The sequence below is a fragment of the Mycteria americana genome, chromosome Z (genome assembly GCF_035582795.1).
Source record: "Mycteria americana isolate JAX WOST 10 ecotype Jacksonville Zoo and Gardens chromosome Z, USCA_MyAme_1.0, whole genome shotgun sequence".
Classification (NCBI taxonomy): Eukaryota; Metazoa; Chordata; class Aves; order Ciconiiformes; family Ciconiidae; genus Mycteria; species Mycteria americana.
In genome coordinates, this window is record NC_134396.1 from 25146013 (window position 1) to 25164072 (window position 18060).

The 18060-nt window shown below is 37.1% G+C and overlaps 1 protein-coding gene across 4 annotated transcripts in view; it reads right to left on the reverse strand.

Annotated features, from left to right (window-relative positions):
• PTPRD (protein tyrosine phosphatase receptor type D) overlaps nt 1-18060 on the reverse strand; it is a 386895-nt gene that overhangs the window by 66312 nt on the left and 302523 nt on the right. For all 4 annotated transcript variants that reach the window (XM_075526932.1, XM_075526931.1, XM_075526929.1 and 1 more), the window contains one exon: nt 11034-11131. In XM_075526932.1, the coding sequence (XP_075383047.1) occupies nt 11034-11131 (98 nt within the window). The remainder of the gene's footprint in view (nt 1-11033; nt 11132-18060) is intronic.

Genomic DNA, 18060 nt, shown 5'->3' on the forward strand with positions numbered 1-18060 from the left:
ATGGCTGATAGAACTTTGATGCAGGTAAGCACTGCTTCATTTGAAAACATAAATATTTTTATCTTTACTGCTAAGTGCTATTTATTTCATCTAAGGTGAAGAGAAAGAATTTGGACCACATTTCTGTCAGCATTAGGAAGAGGAGAGTCATATACATATATAGTATATTTAAGACATGTAATATACCTCTTTATCAGCTGACCAGCAATTCATCTACATAATACGACTTGAAAAGCAATCAAATTTACATAATGACTTCTCTCAGCAAGAGTCTCCCCTCTTTTCCTTTTTGAGTGAATGGAGGTGAATAAGATAACTTGTGCAAGATGTCTGCAGGTCAAGTTTTCAGTATTTTAGAAAGTAATAATCATAGAATCATAGAATCATTAAGGTTGGAAAAGACTTCTAATATCATCTAGTCCAACCATCAACCCAACACCTCCATGCCTACTAAACAATGTCCAAAGTGCCACGTCTACACATTTTTTGAACTCCTCCAGGGATGGTGACTCCACCACCTCTCTGGGCAGCCTGTTCCAATGCTTGACCACCCTTTCAGTAAATAAATTTTTCCTAATATCCAATCTAAACCTCTCCCAATGCAACTTGAGGGCATTTCCTCTCGTCCTATTACTAGTTACTTGGGAGAAGAGACTGACACCCACCTCGCTACAACCTCCTTTCAGGCAGTTGTAGAGACGGATAAGGTCTCCCCTCAGCCTCCTTTTCTCCAGGCTAAACAACCCCAGTTCCCTCAGCTGCTCCTCATAAGACTTCTGCTCTAGACCCTTCACCAGCTTTGTTGCCCTTCTCTGGACACGCTCCAGCACCTCAATGTCTCTCTTGTAGTGAGGGGCCCAAAACTGAACACAGTATTCGAGGTGCGGCCTCACCAGTGCCGAGCACAGGGGGACGATCACTTCCCTACTCCTGCTGGCCACACCATTCCTGATACAAGCCAGGATGCTGTTGGCCTTCTTGGCCACCTGGGCACACTGCCGGCTCACGTTCAGCTGGCTGTCAACCAACACTCCCAGGTCCTTTTCCGCCGGGCAGCTTTCCAGCCACTCTTCCCCAAGCCTGTAGCGTTGCATGGGGTTGTTGTGACCCAAGTGCAGGACCCGACACTTGGCCTTGTTGAACCTCAAACAACTGGCCTCGGCCCATGGATCCAGCCTGTGCAGACCTCTCTGCAAAGCCTTCCTACCCTTGAGCAGATCAACACTCCTGCATAACTTGGTGTCATCTGCAAACTTACTGAGGGTGCACTCGATCCCCTCTTCCAGATCATTGATAAAGATACTAAACAAGATTGGCTCCACAACTGAGCCCTGGGTAACACCGCTTGTAACCGGCCACCAACTGGTTTTAACTCCATTCACCACAACTCTTTGGGCCTGGCCATCCAGCCAGTTTTTTACCCAGTGAAGACTATGCGTGTCCAAGCCATAAGCCGCCAGTTTCTCCAGGAGAATGCTGTGGGAGACAGTGTCAAAGGCTTTACTAAAGTCCACGAGGACAACATCTACAGCCTTTCCCTCATCCATTAGGTGGGTCACTTGGTCGTAGAAGGAGATCAGGTTAGTGAAGCAGGACCTGCCTTTCATGAACCTATGCTGGCCTGTCCTGATCCCCTGGTTGGCCTGCACATGCCTGTTGAGCACACTCAAGATGATCTGCTCCATTCCCTTCCCCAGCACTGAGGCCAGCCTGACAGGCCTGTAGTTCCCTGGATCCTCCTTCTGGCCCTTCTTGTAGATGGGCGTCACATTTGCTAATCTCCAGTCACCTGGGACCTCCCCTGTTAACCAGGACTGCTGATAAAGGATGGAGAGTGGCTTGGCAAGCTTCCCCGCCAGCTCCCTCAGTACTCTTGGATGGATCCCATCTGGCCACACAGACTTGTGAGTGTCCAGGTGGTGTAGCAGGTCGTTAACTGCTTCCTCCTGGATTATGGGGGGTTTATCCTGCTCTCCGTCCCTGTCTTCCAGCTCAGGGGGCTGAATACCCTGGGGATAACTGGTCTGACTATTAAAGACTGAGGCAAAGAAGGCAGTATAAGTATAGGCTCAGAATTCTAGTAATAATGTAGAACATAAACATAGTAATGTCAAAATAATTTCAATATATTAGTGCCTTTTACTCTAAATAAATTTTTAAATAAAAAAACAAGTATTTGGCCAGGAATAAAGCATATCTACACTATCTGTGACTACCTAGTCAGAATTTTTTGAGAGGCATATATGCAAACATAGCTAGATAAAGAGCAGCCCACTGTACCAGAATGAGACAACACTGCTCTGCATTGTTCTAGATATATAACTGAAGGAGATACTCTGCTTGATCTTTTAGCTTTTTATCTATAGTGCCCAAATATTCTGGGAATTACTTCACAATGTAAGATGTAACATACACTTTCTCTTCACACTTGACAAGAAAACTAGAAAATAACAGAGTAAGCTGACTGACTAACATGCTGCTAGTTTTGAGCCTGGACTACTGCAGGACTCAGGCTTTACCCTATCAAAAATAAAAAGGATGTACACAAATTTAAAAACCCCATAAATTATCTATTCATAATTTCAACTACTTATAAACATAAAGTTTTAGGTGCATTTTTGCATATACAGTTGCACTTAGAAAACTATGGTCTAAGTAGATTCTTACCCATTATGAGAAAAAGCTTCAGCTCTATATTATACCTATTGTTATGTGAATTTTTAGATTATTAAGAATACTTTACATTTAAAGCTTAGCTTCAACTATTCAATATTATTCTTCCCCTATTCACTCCCTCCTGTTTAAGTGATCTTAAAGCTGCTTTTCAATAGCAACAAAAAAATCAAACAGCAGCTTTCTCTGTCACCTCTTTGTAGAAGTAGATGAGGATATGTTCATCACAGCAGCATACTATATTCCCCATTCACTTCTTTGTATGATGTATGGCCAGATGGTGTAAGTCAGTGATTAATATTTAGGCCCACATGCAGACATAGTTAACATAAATTATGTCAAAACCAGGCAAATGGACTGAACTTTAATCTTGCCTGTTTTTCTTACCAATCTGAACCACTTTGTGGCCTTACTATCCTCCCACAAAGCACTGTTTTGGCAAAAGAAAGTTAATCTATATTTCCTCAGACTTAATAGCCACACTGGAACAAAGAGTAGAGTGGTATTGGCAGACACATTTCAGAAGTGTGAAAGACCAATAACTCATGAATAACAAGTCTGTACTAACAGTTTTAATGAGTGCTTTAATGGTTTAATGGATGGCACTTTAATAGGATTTCCAGTATATTCATTCTGAAAGCTTGCCTTCAATAAAGCTGTCATTAACAAAGAACTGGATTTCTTCATAGCATAACTGTGTAGTATGGGTGCTTTGTGCAAAAGAAATAAAGGTATCTGTAATACTGTTATTACCCTCCCATGCTTTGACTAATCTTTCAGCTATTGTGTTCTAAATGGTTGGCTGCTGAAAAAAAGTCTGATCTGTTACTGGGAAAAGACTTGAGCAATATTTACTAGTACAACGCACCATCCATAAAATAGTTCTTTGACTATGAATCATGGTAACCAAAATGTGTTTCCAGAAGAATTTCAAACAACCCCTCTCCCATAAACTCTGTACCTGCTCATTGTGAAGTTTTCCTCTACACTACTTAAACAGAAGGTAAATGTTCCCTGCTGTGATCGTGAGCCTTCCAGGAGTATATCCTGGTACAGTACTGGGGAAGGAATGAGTATGACAAAATGCCACCCTTCCTGGTGTAAGCTGACATATGCCTGCCTGCCCTAGAACAGTGCTCTACTAAGGGGCACTATGCCAGCAAATTAAGAGCCAGCAGGTCTGAGTCTTTGTGTGTCGTGGGGATTGTGAGTTACTGTGTAGGTTTTGCAAGCCCAGAAGGGGAAGGAAGCACGTCCTGTAAAGAATTTCCCAGCACTGTAGGTGCTGTGTTTGAGGCTCAAATTAAATAATCAAAAAGCACTGGGTCACAGAAAAACCTAAGACCAGGTAGAGAAAGAAGAATGAAAAAGACAAATTTGTGAGGATGTCAATGCAAATAGACTCTGCACAACTGGAGAAAGTGGTCAGCTACCCATAAAAATGAAAAATTTGACCCTCTTTTACCAATGTCAGCAATTGCAATGAGAATTTTGTATCATAGCTGATGAATCTATAATAGGATGCTATTGTATTATGTAGGAAACTTGCTAATAGAATGTGAATTACATACTGCATTACCAAAACGTGAATGCTAGATGCATGAACATTAATACACGATCATGGCAATGTGCCAAGTGGAATTACGTTTTCTTATTAAGGCAGAGTTTTTCACATTGCACTGTAAAGGCTGCCATTTTCAAGAGATATGGGGGGACAAACCCACATTTTTTGCATTGCTAAATCTTCTTTGGAACTCAAATATAAGTTTGTATCCTGGTCCTAAGAACAGTTAAAAACGCACAGATGAGACATTTACTGTTGACTCTCGAAGGAAAGTGACTCAACTGTTCAAGAGTAGCTGGAAATACAACTAAGGCTTTTGCCAAACTCCTCTCAAGAACAAAGATATTTCCTCTCCAATATCAAGCTAATATTCTTATGACCAAATGAGATCATGTAAAACCTGATTCCAATGGAATCAAACAAGCTATATATGCATATAACTAAAGTATACTTAATGAGGAGAATAACCATTATTTGAAAACATCTTTGAAGGAGAGTGTCCATTACACAAAAAGCTTTAGAAAACCTAAGTTTTTATGAATCAATCCTACTATTTTGTATTTCTTTGCCCCCAATCTTAAGTGTAATCTGTTTATTCCCCATCTGCAACTAAAATCCTTTGTCCGTGATATCATAACCACTTGTGTTGGAAATAATTTTGTGTTGAAAACAGAGGATTACACTCAACTTCAGGTAGGAAATAAATATCAGGAGCAGAATACCTGAGTAATGAAAAACCTTGCTTAATTTAAATATTTTTGTGATTAAAGCATCCTGTTGGGTTTTTTTAATATAGTACATGAAAAACAGCAGTTCTTAAACACTAAACTTTGTAATTGTCTCATATGAGACACTGGTGCTGCTTTAAATTTTCAACGTATTTTTAAAGCACTGTCAACATTTATTTTTTTAAGACAGGAGTAAAGGAGTGAAATTCTTCACTGATTCCTCTATTTCTCTCCATAAACCCCCTAAAAATATTCCAAATGAATCTTTCTAAAAAGCCCCCCAAAACCTCAGTTTTACCTATAATGACCTACATAGTCTGTCCTTGAATAATTTTTCTTGCTATAAGAAGTGGACTACTTTTCTCTTCCTACACATATCACTGTTTTCAGCTGGCAAAATAAAACTCACATTTATTACAGTATTTGACTATTTAAACTGTCTCTGTGGACTTCCTTGGCAAAATAGCATTAGGTATCAGACCTAAACCTAGCATCCTAATATGGTAACACGAGCTTTCTTTTATCTGAATATTCTTTTAATTATATAAGCATAAACAAATGCTGTTATCCCTAGGAAGCATTCACAGCACAAAGGAAGGAGGTAATACACTGCTATAAATCTTGACTAGTGCCACTTCAGATTCCTGCATTATGTCTTTAAAATTCTGTATCATAACTATCATGCTGGCTCGGATACTATCCTAGGTGGAACTAAGCACCAAAGAACCTAGGCGAATGCAACAGCATATGTGCTACTAATAAGAAGACAAACAACTTTTCATCGTTCACTGACTACACTAATTGTTTCTCAATAAATGGAGCACATTCTAAGAAAGTAAAGTTACAGAATACCAATAAATGATGTTTGTTATTAGAAAGAGGAAACTATTGTAGAGATGAAGAATAGAAAACAAATTTTTGCTGAGAAGAAATTGATTTTTGCATATGAGTCACTATTATCTGTAATGAAATGGCAGTTAAGTGCAGCTGTTTCTTTGGTACAGATTCATTCAGTAAGTTATCTGTTTTTCATGGACTTTTAAAGTGTTTTAGATCAATAATAAGTTTTATATGTGCTTCTACTATATAAAATTTATTGTGTTTTAGTGTCCAGTGTTAATCTTGTTGCAGCTTGAGGTACAAAAAGATAAATGTACTATATTTAGTAAATTGTCTTCTCATCACAAATCCTACCCACTGATACTGAAAAGCTACAATAAAACTTGTAATAATACAGCAGTGTGGCACAGAGTCAAAATGCATCTTCATCTTTTCCAATACTCAGTGTTAAAGCAAAAGACTGGCTGTAATTTACAGAAAGAAGCCTGATGAGGAAAAACATTAGAATAACATACATACAATTTCTTGTAACATTAGTTAACCAGTGCACACACACACATACACAGTAAATCATACAATAACACATAGTGTTAACACTATAACACATAGTGTAATTTTTGTGTTGCAGTGACAGGTTCTCACACAAAAATGGTATGAATCTGAATCTACTTCCTTAAGGGTGTAAAGCTATGACTACAGATCTTGGATAATAAATGTGGAACTATTTTACACAAGACCCAGGAATCTGCTTTGGAGGAATAGATTTTCTGTTCTATGTTATAGGAGGAATTGACTTTACAAATACATCTAGTGTATTGCATAAAGTAGGCAGAACATTACTGTTCTGATTCAGTCTGTCTCCATGACCACTTTTTATTGTTAAGTTCTGAAGCCTGAGTTAAGAAGAAGGTACGATATAAAGGTCAGTTTCTTATGAATATGGCTTTCTGCTTAGCAGCTGTCAAGTCCATATGGAGCCTTGCATTACATAAAAATCCTACTGAAATTGCCAAAGTCAGCAAAAGCTTAATAATAATCAGTTGGGGTCAAAACTTCGTCTTTAAATTAGGGAACACTAAAGAACTATGTCACATAAAGGATATGTCATGTTAACAAGGTAAGCCAACAGTCTGCTAAGGCTTGGGGATTGCAAGCTAATAATAATTAATGAAGGATTATGAAAAATTTATTTTGAAGTAGAAATGAACTTTATGGAGAAGAGGACATAGCACTATCTATGCTAAAACTACAAAACCAGTTTATCCAACAGGTGAATTACAAGTTTATTTAAATCTTGCAATAGTCATAATCTTCAAGGCTTGGCACCTGTTCTGCCATGAAATCTGGTATTCAAGGTAAAGTTGTGAGAAAAGTATAATGACAGAAGTCTCCACTGTTCTCACGATCATCTCCTGTAAGAGCTGGGGTAGAAGAAGCCCTGAAGAAGACACTATGAAAAAGTTTCTGAAGACTTGTCGTAGTAGGAACTCCTCCAATCGACATTAAAGCTTCAAAAACATTACACAGCTGGAAGACAGTCTACACTGGAGAATACACTCCTTTTATCACATCATAGCAGTGAAGGGGTTCTTTTTTTTTTCCTTTTTCCCCTGAGAATATATTGTTTATACTATGCATATTGCTACTTATTTTTTTGCGATACCTACTCTCCCAACTTGCCACATTACCCTGGGCATTCCTTTCAGAACCAGAGTGCAGACGGATGTAGTTTGGACTTATTATTTCTTTAATGGTAATTTCAGATTCTTTCTCAACTAGATTTCATGCAGCACAAAAAGGAACATATTATCATAAAAAATAAAAAACACCAACCCCCGCTCCGTTTGGGAAGCTTTGTGCCAGGTGAATGGAGAATAGTGGGTTGCATTTGGGATTATTTGAAGAAAGCAATCCTGGCTTCTCTCATGGTCCAGGTCTACAAAGAAGTTCCTTCACTTTCCCTGGGAGGGTGCAAGGAAGTTAGGGCATTTCATTAGAAAATGATGCCAGAGGGTACAAATCAGCAGAGGAGACAGCATGTAGATGTGCACCTTCTGTGAGATAATTTTTTCTCTCTTTTGGAAGTAGTGAAGAGATGGGGAGGTTTCTGTCTGTCTGAAGAGAAAGTGGGAACAGGCAAGGAAGCGGTACTCTTCCAAAAGGAGAAACCAAACTTCTATGCAATTTTGATTACAAATTCTGACCAAAATGCAGTGGATAGAATAGGAGCAAGGATAGAACAGCAGCAAGTATTCAAATACTTCTGAAGAGCTGAAAAGGGTGCATATAATATGAAAAGATGTGATTGAGTTGTGAAGCAAGTAATTCTTTTGAAGCTGCAACTAAGGTAGGGTGTGCTAAAAAAAAATCAAAATATCCTTTTGAAATGGAGCTAACCTCCCGAAAGAAATTCTACAAGCTGGATGAGAAGTCAGTGTTCATCAGGAAACTGTATATATATATATTATTTTATGGTATCACAAAGTTGTCATAACAGTTGTTGTATACTGTCAGCCTATTTTTGAAGAATTTCCTCCATACAATGTAAGAAATTCCATAAAAAGTAAAATAAAATAATGGAATGCCAAGGAGGAAAGGGCATTATGAAAAAAAATATTTCATCAGCGGTAACTGATAAAAAATGTTTGCTTCCCCAAATGGGAATTAACTGGAAGACTTTATTACTATCAATAAAGGTCAGTGGCTTCCTGTTGCATGTTACACCTTTAACTCTTGAAGATTAAAAATATATCTTTTTCCTTCTGTGTCACCAGTTCAAACATAATCTGAAGTGATAATAACCGAACTGTTACCATCTGTACCCATTTCTGTCTCGGAATCGGATAGCTGCTTTTAGGGGACATTAGTGAGGACTGCTGCTGAAAGAGAAGGTCCCGGTCCCCGACCACAAATGTTCCCACCAGCTCCCTTGTGCTGGCACTACAGCTCATGCAGCCATGTGGTGAGCTAGTTCAGGGAATTGATCCAACTGAAAACAGCAAAGAAAAATAAAACAATTAGTTTTCAGCTGAATCTATTTCCTGAGATAATCCTTGAACAGCTGCACATGCACTAGTGCCAGGATTGGCACAAGAGAGGCAACAGGAATGCACAGCCAAGACAGGGAGATGACTTACAGTGATCATCAAACTGCAGCCTTAGTCCACTGCCTAGACTACACCATGAAATCAAATAGCAGTGCTTTTCACTAATTCTGTTTCAAAATGGATGAATCTTGGACTAGATGGAAAGGAAGTGGTATCTCTAAAGCTGGGATTTCAAAGATAAATGTTGAACCCCCTCGGGCAAAGCAATGTGGATGAAGCTTGATGCTGACCTACAGTTGCCCACATTTTCGTCTTGAATGCCTGACCCAGATCATATGTTTTGTTAAAGAAAAAAAAAAAAGTGAAAGCTGGGCTGTTTACACAGTCTGGTAAAAAGATCTGGAGGCACAGATACTAAGAATTTAATGATTTAATGTATCGTCACAATGCTGGTTATAAATGCTTAAGATTACATTCTCAAGATGATTTTAATGATTTAAATAATAAAGGAAATTTAAAACACCAAAACTTTTAAGTTATATTACAGCATAAGAAGAATCATGTCATCTCCACATGCTCAAGACACAGTAAAGGTGTATTGTCTATTTTTATGGAAGTTATACTAGATTATATGACTTGTAATTACATTTTTTATTTATTAAATGGGATTTCCTATACAGATATTCCAAGGAATTTGTCCATAGTACAACAGGAAATGATTGTCAAATTCGTACCAAATGTTAGCTTTTTTTATGGTGAACGTTCTGTTACATAAATTTCCCTGTCTGATACTTTATATGATACATCTTTGTTCTTAAGAACACAGGATTTACACACAGAAATGTGAGAAGATACTCCGACATTTTTTGTGATTGCAACAGTAAACAGCAATCCTGATATGCTTTTCAAACGAATTCATTTCCATGAATTGTTGGGACTATATTTTCCTTTTGACATCTAATAAGATTATTTTTTAGAGCAGTCTTAAGGTCTTTCTGAACAGTGTGTTCAATTAAATAATAAGCAATTTTAGTTCTCTGTCATAGTAGTTAGTATTCATTTTTAACATTTTCTGTCAAGACTTTTTAAATACGTTGGGCATTTAGAGGATCTGTCCCATGCAGTCACCTGTTACTATGGAACCAACATGTGAAAGTCTTCTTCAGTGTTTTTTATTGTACTGTCAGTGTTCGTACAAACCTTCAAATACAATGAATGTGCAGTCCCTAAAAAAATTAGAGTAACATGGGTTTTTACTCCACCATGCTAACAAAGTCTTGAGGAGTTTTAAGCAAGGATTAGTGACACAACAGACTACAAAGAAAATACCGTGTCAGTGATCCCTCTGGGAGCTGTTAATCCTTGGATCACTGACATGACTGCTTATAGCTCCTCTAAAGAAGCATTCTTTTTTTGATGGTTCAGTGCATACTTTATCCTCAGATTTTTGACATACACCATATTGGCATTGAAGAAAGCTATAATTTACTGTGTTTAATGGATGGCTATCTAAGTCCCTTTAGCCACAAATTACTGACATGAGAGGCTGTTACTCTCCACAGTACCAATGCATGTCTGGGGAGGAATACTCCATGGATTACTGACAAGGTGGCTTGTAAATGATTACTCTCTTCCAGTGAAATTCTTTCATGCTCTTATAGACCATCATTCACAGATTATCAATGTAGTATTATTGACAGGAGGAAAATACAATGTCTTGAAACTGTTATATTAGGAAAGACACCAGGCAATTGCAAATTCTTTTAATCCATGCAAAATTAACACATTGGACTGTAACTTCCTTGGAGCTTGTACTATATGTGTCCTGTCAACATTACACAGGAGATTTTTAAAATAATCTAAGGATCTTTTAACTGCAGAGTATATGATATTTGTGTATATTAAAAAGAGTAAGTGCTGTATCATTCACACACTACTTCAAGTATGTGCCCATGGAATCTACCCTGACATGTATCCTTATAAAAAGAGAATAGATTGTTACAAGCAAAGATTGCCACCTCACCAAGACAGTCATTTTACACAAAGAACTTTTTTTATCATGGTTTTAATATCATACAAAACTGGCACCATCAGGGTGGGTACATATCAGAGAAAAGTCTAGAGAAACAGACACCATGACATTTTAAACAATTTGAATAATGAGAAAGTGGGGAAAATTACCTCATACTCCTGTGAGAACTTCAAATTGTCATTTGCTTTCAATCTTTCAATGTGATCTGCAAGTTCCAAGATAGGTATTGGGGGATGACTGGCCATACCTGTTGAACAAGAAGGAAGAACAGAATTTAAACTAAACTACAGTGATGGCATCACTCTAAAATTTAGAAAATGCAGTAGTTAGAATGGCTAGAAATGTGTAAGTAGTAAAGATGTCATATGTGAGAAAAGCAGGCAAATAGTTTGGTTACTCAAAGCAGGACATGCTCTGGATAGATGAGCTCTGAAGCCAAATTAAAAGAAGTCACCAAGCATATTCCCAAAGCTAACATTCCTAGTGTAGAGGAAAGAGTTACTGTGATATGAGTCAATGAGGTTAGCTAGGCATGGAAAAATGAGACAGTTAGACCTGATGTCGACCTCTGCTTTGAGTAATGACTCTTAATGTAATTTCAAACTCCTTCTCCTGCACTGCGTGAAATGGAAAATCCATTGAACTAGATGAGGAAAGGTGAGCTGAGAAACAGACACTGAAAGAGCCCTAAAGGGGAAAGAATAGTGTTTTGACAGAAAACAAAGTGACTTATGCATAATCAAGAAAAATGAACTTGAAGAATGAAGGTTACCGAGGTAACCGGAGACAGCTGAACCTGCAAAGGAAATGGTAAAAACCAAAGAAACCTCAAACCAACATAAAACTGACTTATAAAATAAAGTATAAAAAATGAAATGGATAGCTTGAGGATTAATAATAATGCATCAAGGTCCAGAAGACTGACTACATATTCTGACTAAATTAGAAATACTTAAATATTTTATGAAATTTTGAGGTGACTGACATTCACATGCAACTATGAATGACTAGAATAACATGCACCATTGCTTTTAGACAACAGTCACTGAAGACAACATTGGACATCAGACAATTAGAACTTCAAAAATGTTTTCACTAGTAGCAGATTGTAGAGGCAGGGGTTGTACAGTTTGGCTGGACACACATACTGACTGCACTAGTACCTTAAAATATGCTTAATCTGAAACCCCATTTATCAACCCCCAAAAGTACCTACAATCTACTTCAGGTGTAAACATCTTTGTCCATGATGAAGATACTGAGTGAAAAAGAAGAATAGCTGGGAATCAGAGATAGAGATGGGTGTGGAAGGCAGTATAGGGACAGCAAGGCAAAAGAAAGACAGAAAAGATGTGGGGTCAACTAGAACAATCTGCCAGCTGAAGATTTGCCAGGCAAAAATTTGTGAACACGTTTGTTTCACGCTATTAGTCTTCATGACCCTTCTCCAAAATGCTTACATTCTTCTCTTCATGCTTTATATTATCACACCTAAAATGAAAGTGAGTTTTCAATTGCTTGTGGGAAGAAATCAGAGCTGGCTAGAAAAATTAAGCTAGTGAACCCCAGGATCTCTTGAAATTACAAAGTGAAAACAGTGATGACTCAAGGGGGCTCAAGCTGGAAGCCATGTTGCACAATGCAGTTTGCTTTGTCACCGTGAATTTCAAGAGCATGCCTAAGACAGTTAACTTGCATTTCCTGTAAACGTAGCTGAAAATGACCATGTGGTTACAACACAGTCACACTATAGCATGTTTTTCTTTTTTCTCTTTTTTAGAGCCTTGTTTTCTTTTTGATTATTTGACATTTCAGGCATCATACTAGAGTCTGAAATAATGTCCAGCAGCACTGGCCCTAATTTTTCTGACCCTGTACATATATATTACCTTCATAGCACATCTGTGATGGTGAAACATTATTTAAAGTAGATATTAAGGCAAGCTGTCAGTCAACTAACAAAGCAGAATATTCAGATATAATGGGAAGATTTCTTATAAATTTCAATTAACAAATTAGTCTGTAAGTACAAATTTATTTGAATCAGTTCTGGTTGTCTACCATTTTCTTAGAAATTTCACTTAATAGAACTTGGCTATTCTCAAAATGAATGTGGGTGACAGTCATCTAAAAATTACACTGATTGATCCAGATCAAGCACCCCTATGGAAAATATGTGAGTGGAAAGACACAAGAGAACTCCAGATTGATCCAGAAATGGAGGTGGACTGATGTACATCTAAAACAGTGCTTGAACAGAGAAAATAATAGAGACAAAGATGTTTAGACCTTTTCGAGCGAATCGTGGGAGAGAGTTATTATCATATAAGGACTGAGTGGTAGTTTGGCTAGAGAGGGAGGACACAGAGCCAATCAGGGAGGCGTAGGGGACTGAATTACTGCTCAAAGCTGTAAAAAGTAAAAGCCAATCGGAAATGGGAAACAAATTAGTAACAGCAGTAGACCATCATAATCAATCAATCTCGTACATACAGGCAGTTCAGACATGCACAAAACAGCGTCTGGAAACTCAACTAAGAAGATGTCTAAAGGTCCAGTTACCCTACTGTAAATATAAAGGACATAAACCCAAAGAGAATGAGACTCGCTCATTACATGATGAACCTGACTAAATCACCAGCATCATGAACACAGATCTAAATAATTAGCTTACTGTGCAGGATTTTTTTTTTAAAGATACTGAACATCTATTCTTTTTTAAACTGTTTTTGTTTATATGCTCCTCTGTATCCCACTTGACATTCCTAAGGGGAGATTTCATATTAAACACCCTGTGCAAAATGGAACTTGACATAAACTTTCTTTTCTAAGGAAAAAAAGGAACTACTTCCAACTTCAGAAACTGGTAAATTTTGACTGCATATACCTCCTTTCTCCACAACTCATTTTAGGCACTTACACTTTGACGCATTAACTTTCTTTAAATAATACTTTTGCAGCTAACTTATGAAGTGAAGGAATTGCATTTGATATATTTTCATCTTTTAACTATATAAAATGTGCTCTACTGAGATGATAAAAGTAGCTACTTTTTAAAAGAACTGCTGAAGGGCTTTTGTTATGTAATCAGTCTATGAATCATAACAAGCATCATAACAGAATATGCTATGAATGAACATTTTAAGATCTTATCATATCTCATGCAAAAGCATGAGGCTCCTACTGAGCTTAATTGTGAGTTGCATGTGAACAGCAGGTGTAGAAGTTGACTCACAAAACCCACCCAAAATACACTAAACACACTTATTTCTGTGGCTACAAATAAGAAAATACACTTATTTGCTGACACACCTCCACATCAATCAACATATGCTATGAAAACACAAAAAATTAAAGACAAAATACAGCTAAATTACAACAGATCCTTTGACATGCTAGAAAGTCAAAAGAAACACCATGCTGAAAACATGCTTTCAAACTTTCTTTAAAGTAAGAAAATAAAGACACAAAAACACTTTAAAACTTAAACAGAAAAAAAAAACAACCCAAACCACCACATGCAAAACACAGCTGAAATTGTATCCATAAGAAGCTTTTAATTTCAGATTTGGTAGAAGATTGCAAAACGTGATTGATCTTATGCAGCCTAGTAGTAACACCTCCACATGAATTAAATGACAATGTATAGTTTAATTACAGTGTAGAATTATCTTTGGTTAATCTGTGGTAAATACATGACTAAGGAACATGGGATACCATATGTGCCACAATTTCAATGAAAAACTGAGAAACCAAGGTCAGAATTCATCTGCACATTAACAGACATTAAACCTGTTAAGTATACTCCTTTACCCCACTGAAACAAGTGGGTGTTTTGGCCTTGTCGTTAGTGTGTTAAATTATGATTTTGTTTGTTGTCGGGGTTTTAGGATAAGGGCTTTTAAAAACATTTAAGAAACACACAATTATTTACGAATTTGGACCTCTAGGTTGACACACCCACAATAAACGAGAAGGAAGTTAGAAATTAAACAAAGTGCATAGCTGCTAGCATACAGGCTACAATCTAGATGAACTGAAAATGTGACACATTATTTTCACAGAAATTTCTTTATGAAATGAGTTGTATTTCAGGTCCACATTGAATTAATACCCTGTGATTAAAAAAACTGATTTATTACATCCTCATTTTTATTTAATAACATAGAATACCCTCCCACACACCAATCTATGTTGATTAAGATGTTGCCCCTTTATAGAAAAAAGAAGGAATCAGAAACAGTGGCTATTGTTACTCATACTTACCCTTATGAAAAAGATAGAAAGAAATACCTATTTAAAATTTGGATGTGGAAAATGGAAAAAATGAAGGATGAACCTGATTCAGTAGGAATTTGGCATTCAAGAAAATTTAGCAAGGATGCCTTTAGTATATTTGACAAAAAAATTACTGTTACTTTAAAGTTTCTTTTTCATACAGTTAGAACTAAGCCAGAGAGTGATCTTACATCTTGTGTACAAAGCTAAATTTACAAGATTAGCTCTAGAGAAATATGTTGTTCTGTAACAGGTATTCTAAAATAGTTACCAATGTGGATATAATATTGCAAAATGAAGTCACTTTTATTCCAGAAGAATTTAAGTTCTTCAAAACTAGATTAATTATTCTGGAATGAAAGTAATTTTTGTTCTGTATCAAAGACTTAGCTCTACCAAGCAGCTGTAGGGGCTCTGGAGACTCATGGCAGAAGCCCCAGCTCTGAGGCAGAAGAGGTGTCTACACTGAGAAAAGGGGAAACCTAGTTTTCAGACCCTGATCTAAAATTGTTCAATACAGTAACAGGTTGCAAAACTATTGGCTAAAATCCAGAAAAAAAAAAAATTACTCTTGTGAGGAGCAGAACTTTCAACTCCATCTCCCAGCTAAGCAGATTTTGATTGCCTCTAGGTTTGAAAGCAACCAAGTGCGATATCAGAGAAGTGCCATTTGCACTTTGAAGCCTATACCTCTTTTAGGTGCCTAAATCCTTCGTGTAAGTCAAGTTCACATGAAGAGCTATATGAAGGATCGCTCACTGTGAGAAAGCTATTCCAGTTTGGTTTTGCCATGGAGACAAACCACAGTACTTCCTTCAGCATTGTCATGACTCTCATAAACAGAAATTGTGTGGATAAACTAAGGGAAGAAATTTCCTGCTATCTTGCAAAGCAGGTGACTAAATCCAGACATCACTTTTTCCACTTTTGTTGTTTGCACCTTTTTCCTCTGGACCCGTTTTACCCTTTTTCTCCCTTATCTTGGAAATAAGTTAGTGGAAATTCCTTAGGAACTCAGGGAGTAAGTGTTTTGTGAGCACTTACTTACTTATCTAATAAAAAGCAGAGTCTTTCATTCAGAGCTGTAATAATTCTATTTATTTTTCTTGTATTTCAAAGCATCTTATTTAGTTCGTAAGAGATAATGAGATAATTGTTTAATTGGCACCCAATTACACAAATTACTTATAAGTGTGACACATTTTATACTTAAATGAGGAAAAAACCCAGTCATTTCTGAGGCATGACTCAATTGAGTTCTTTGGCTGATTGGCAGATTGAAGTCTTTGCCTGAGCCTTGGGGCTCTCATAACCCACTCAAACCACTTAACATCAGTTATTTTCCCCTATGCAAAACCGGGCTTCCTCATTTGATGAAGCCTTTTGTGAGGGCTTAATTATCACCCCTTCCTTACCTTTACTCTCCCATGTGGCATAGAGACTTCTAAAATTTGCGCACCAGGTTAATGATTTTAATCCTGTGTTTCTTAGGAAACTTGTAGAACGGGAAGAATGTGACTGACTTTTCCTCAGCTACTCTAGTTCCGGAAGAATTACAGACTTATAAATTAAATCCTGTATGCTACTGAGAGATTGGGTATTTTCAAGTTTACTCAAAGAAAACTTGGCAATACTGTGACCCACTCACTGGCATATGGGCTTATCTAACAAATATACATTTTTGGATAACACATATGGACATGGGATCTTGTTCTCAGATGTAGAACTGTGGGCTATTCCAAATGTCAAGACAAAATGTCAAATTTATCTATGGAGTTACTCCATCCAGTGAGGAGTGAAGCCAGAGATGAATTTGATCCTTCCTGGACCAGGTAAGATAGGAAACCGTTTAGGTAAGTAATAGATTAGTGAAGAATTAAGTTCTGTATTGACAGGACAAGAAAAGGTGAAAGGAAAGCAAGACATTTGCTGTTCTGGTAGTTTAGACTATGTTTTTTTATGGCATCTTCATGCTGAATTGACAATTTTAGGACAAGAACAACATAATTATGCCTAAATCATTGCCTAAATATCACCAAAGATAAAGCAGTGCTTTCTCATAATTTCTTTCAAAAAGTTATGCCTGTTGTGGTTAAAAATTCAAATTTAACACAGAAAGGTAAATTTCACTTTCAAATTATTTTGATAGTTATATCTGATCAGACCTTTCCTTACACAAAATATATGATTGCTAGCATTTTTGGAAAGAGGCTGTTTAGAAATCTTTTAAAGTATTAAAGTTTATGACAACCCAGAATTTTATAGGAGTGTCTCATTCACCTCTCCCAGTGAAAACTGGCAATCTGGATAAGTCATTGTAATTTAAAATTTTCTTCTCTAACACTTCTTCACATTATGGATTCATTATAAACTTGTTTTTTTCCCCTCCCACTGGAAGCAAGTGGTGTGCCTGGAAAGCTCCAAGCAAATTGTGGATGCTTTCATGATCTAAATAAATAAATAATTATAATAACAATGTTGTCAAATCATCTGTCCTGATGGAGTTGTACTGACTTGGCATACACTGATTATTAAAGTACATTCACCGCTCTGTCATTTATTTATCTGTAGGCAATGTTCAGAAATGGTAACATCTTACAGAGTAGATAAGGCCATTGTATGAGGGTAACTGCAGATGTCTCAGTAAAAGAAACCCAACACATAACCACATCAGCCCCAATCCCTTCGCTCAGCTATCTGCTTTGTCCCAGCAGTACCCTACTGCCTACTTCTGCTACCACACATCTGAGAGTGAAAGAACAACAAAACCAACAAAACTGGTTTCCTGAATGTACAGCCTTTCTGTAGTTTGTCTACATTTATCTTGAAAAGCTTTGTCTTCCATGTTATTTAACATGTGTGGAGTTGGATAAACATTCCAGCAGGATCTAAATATCT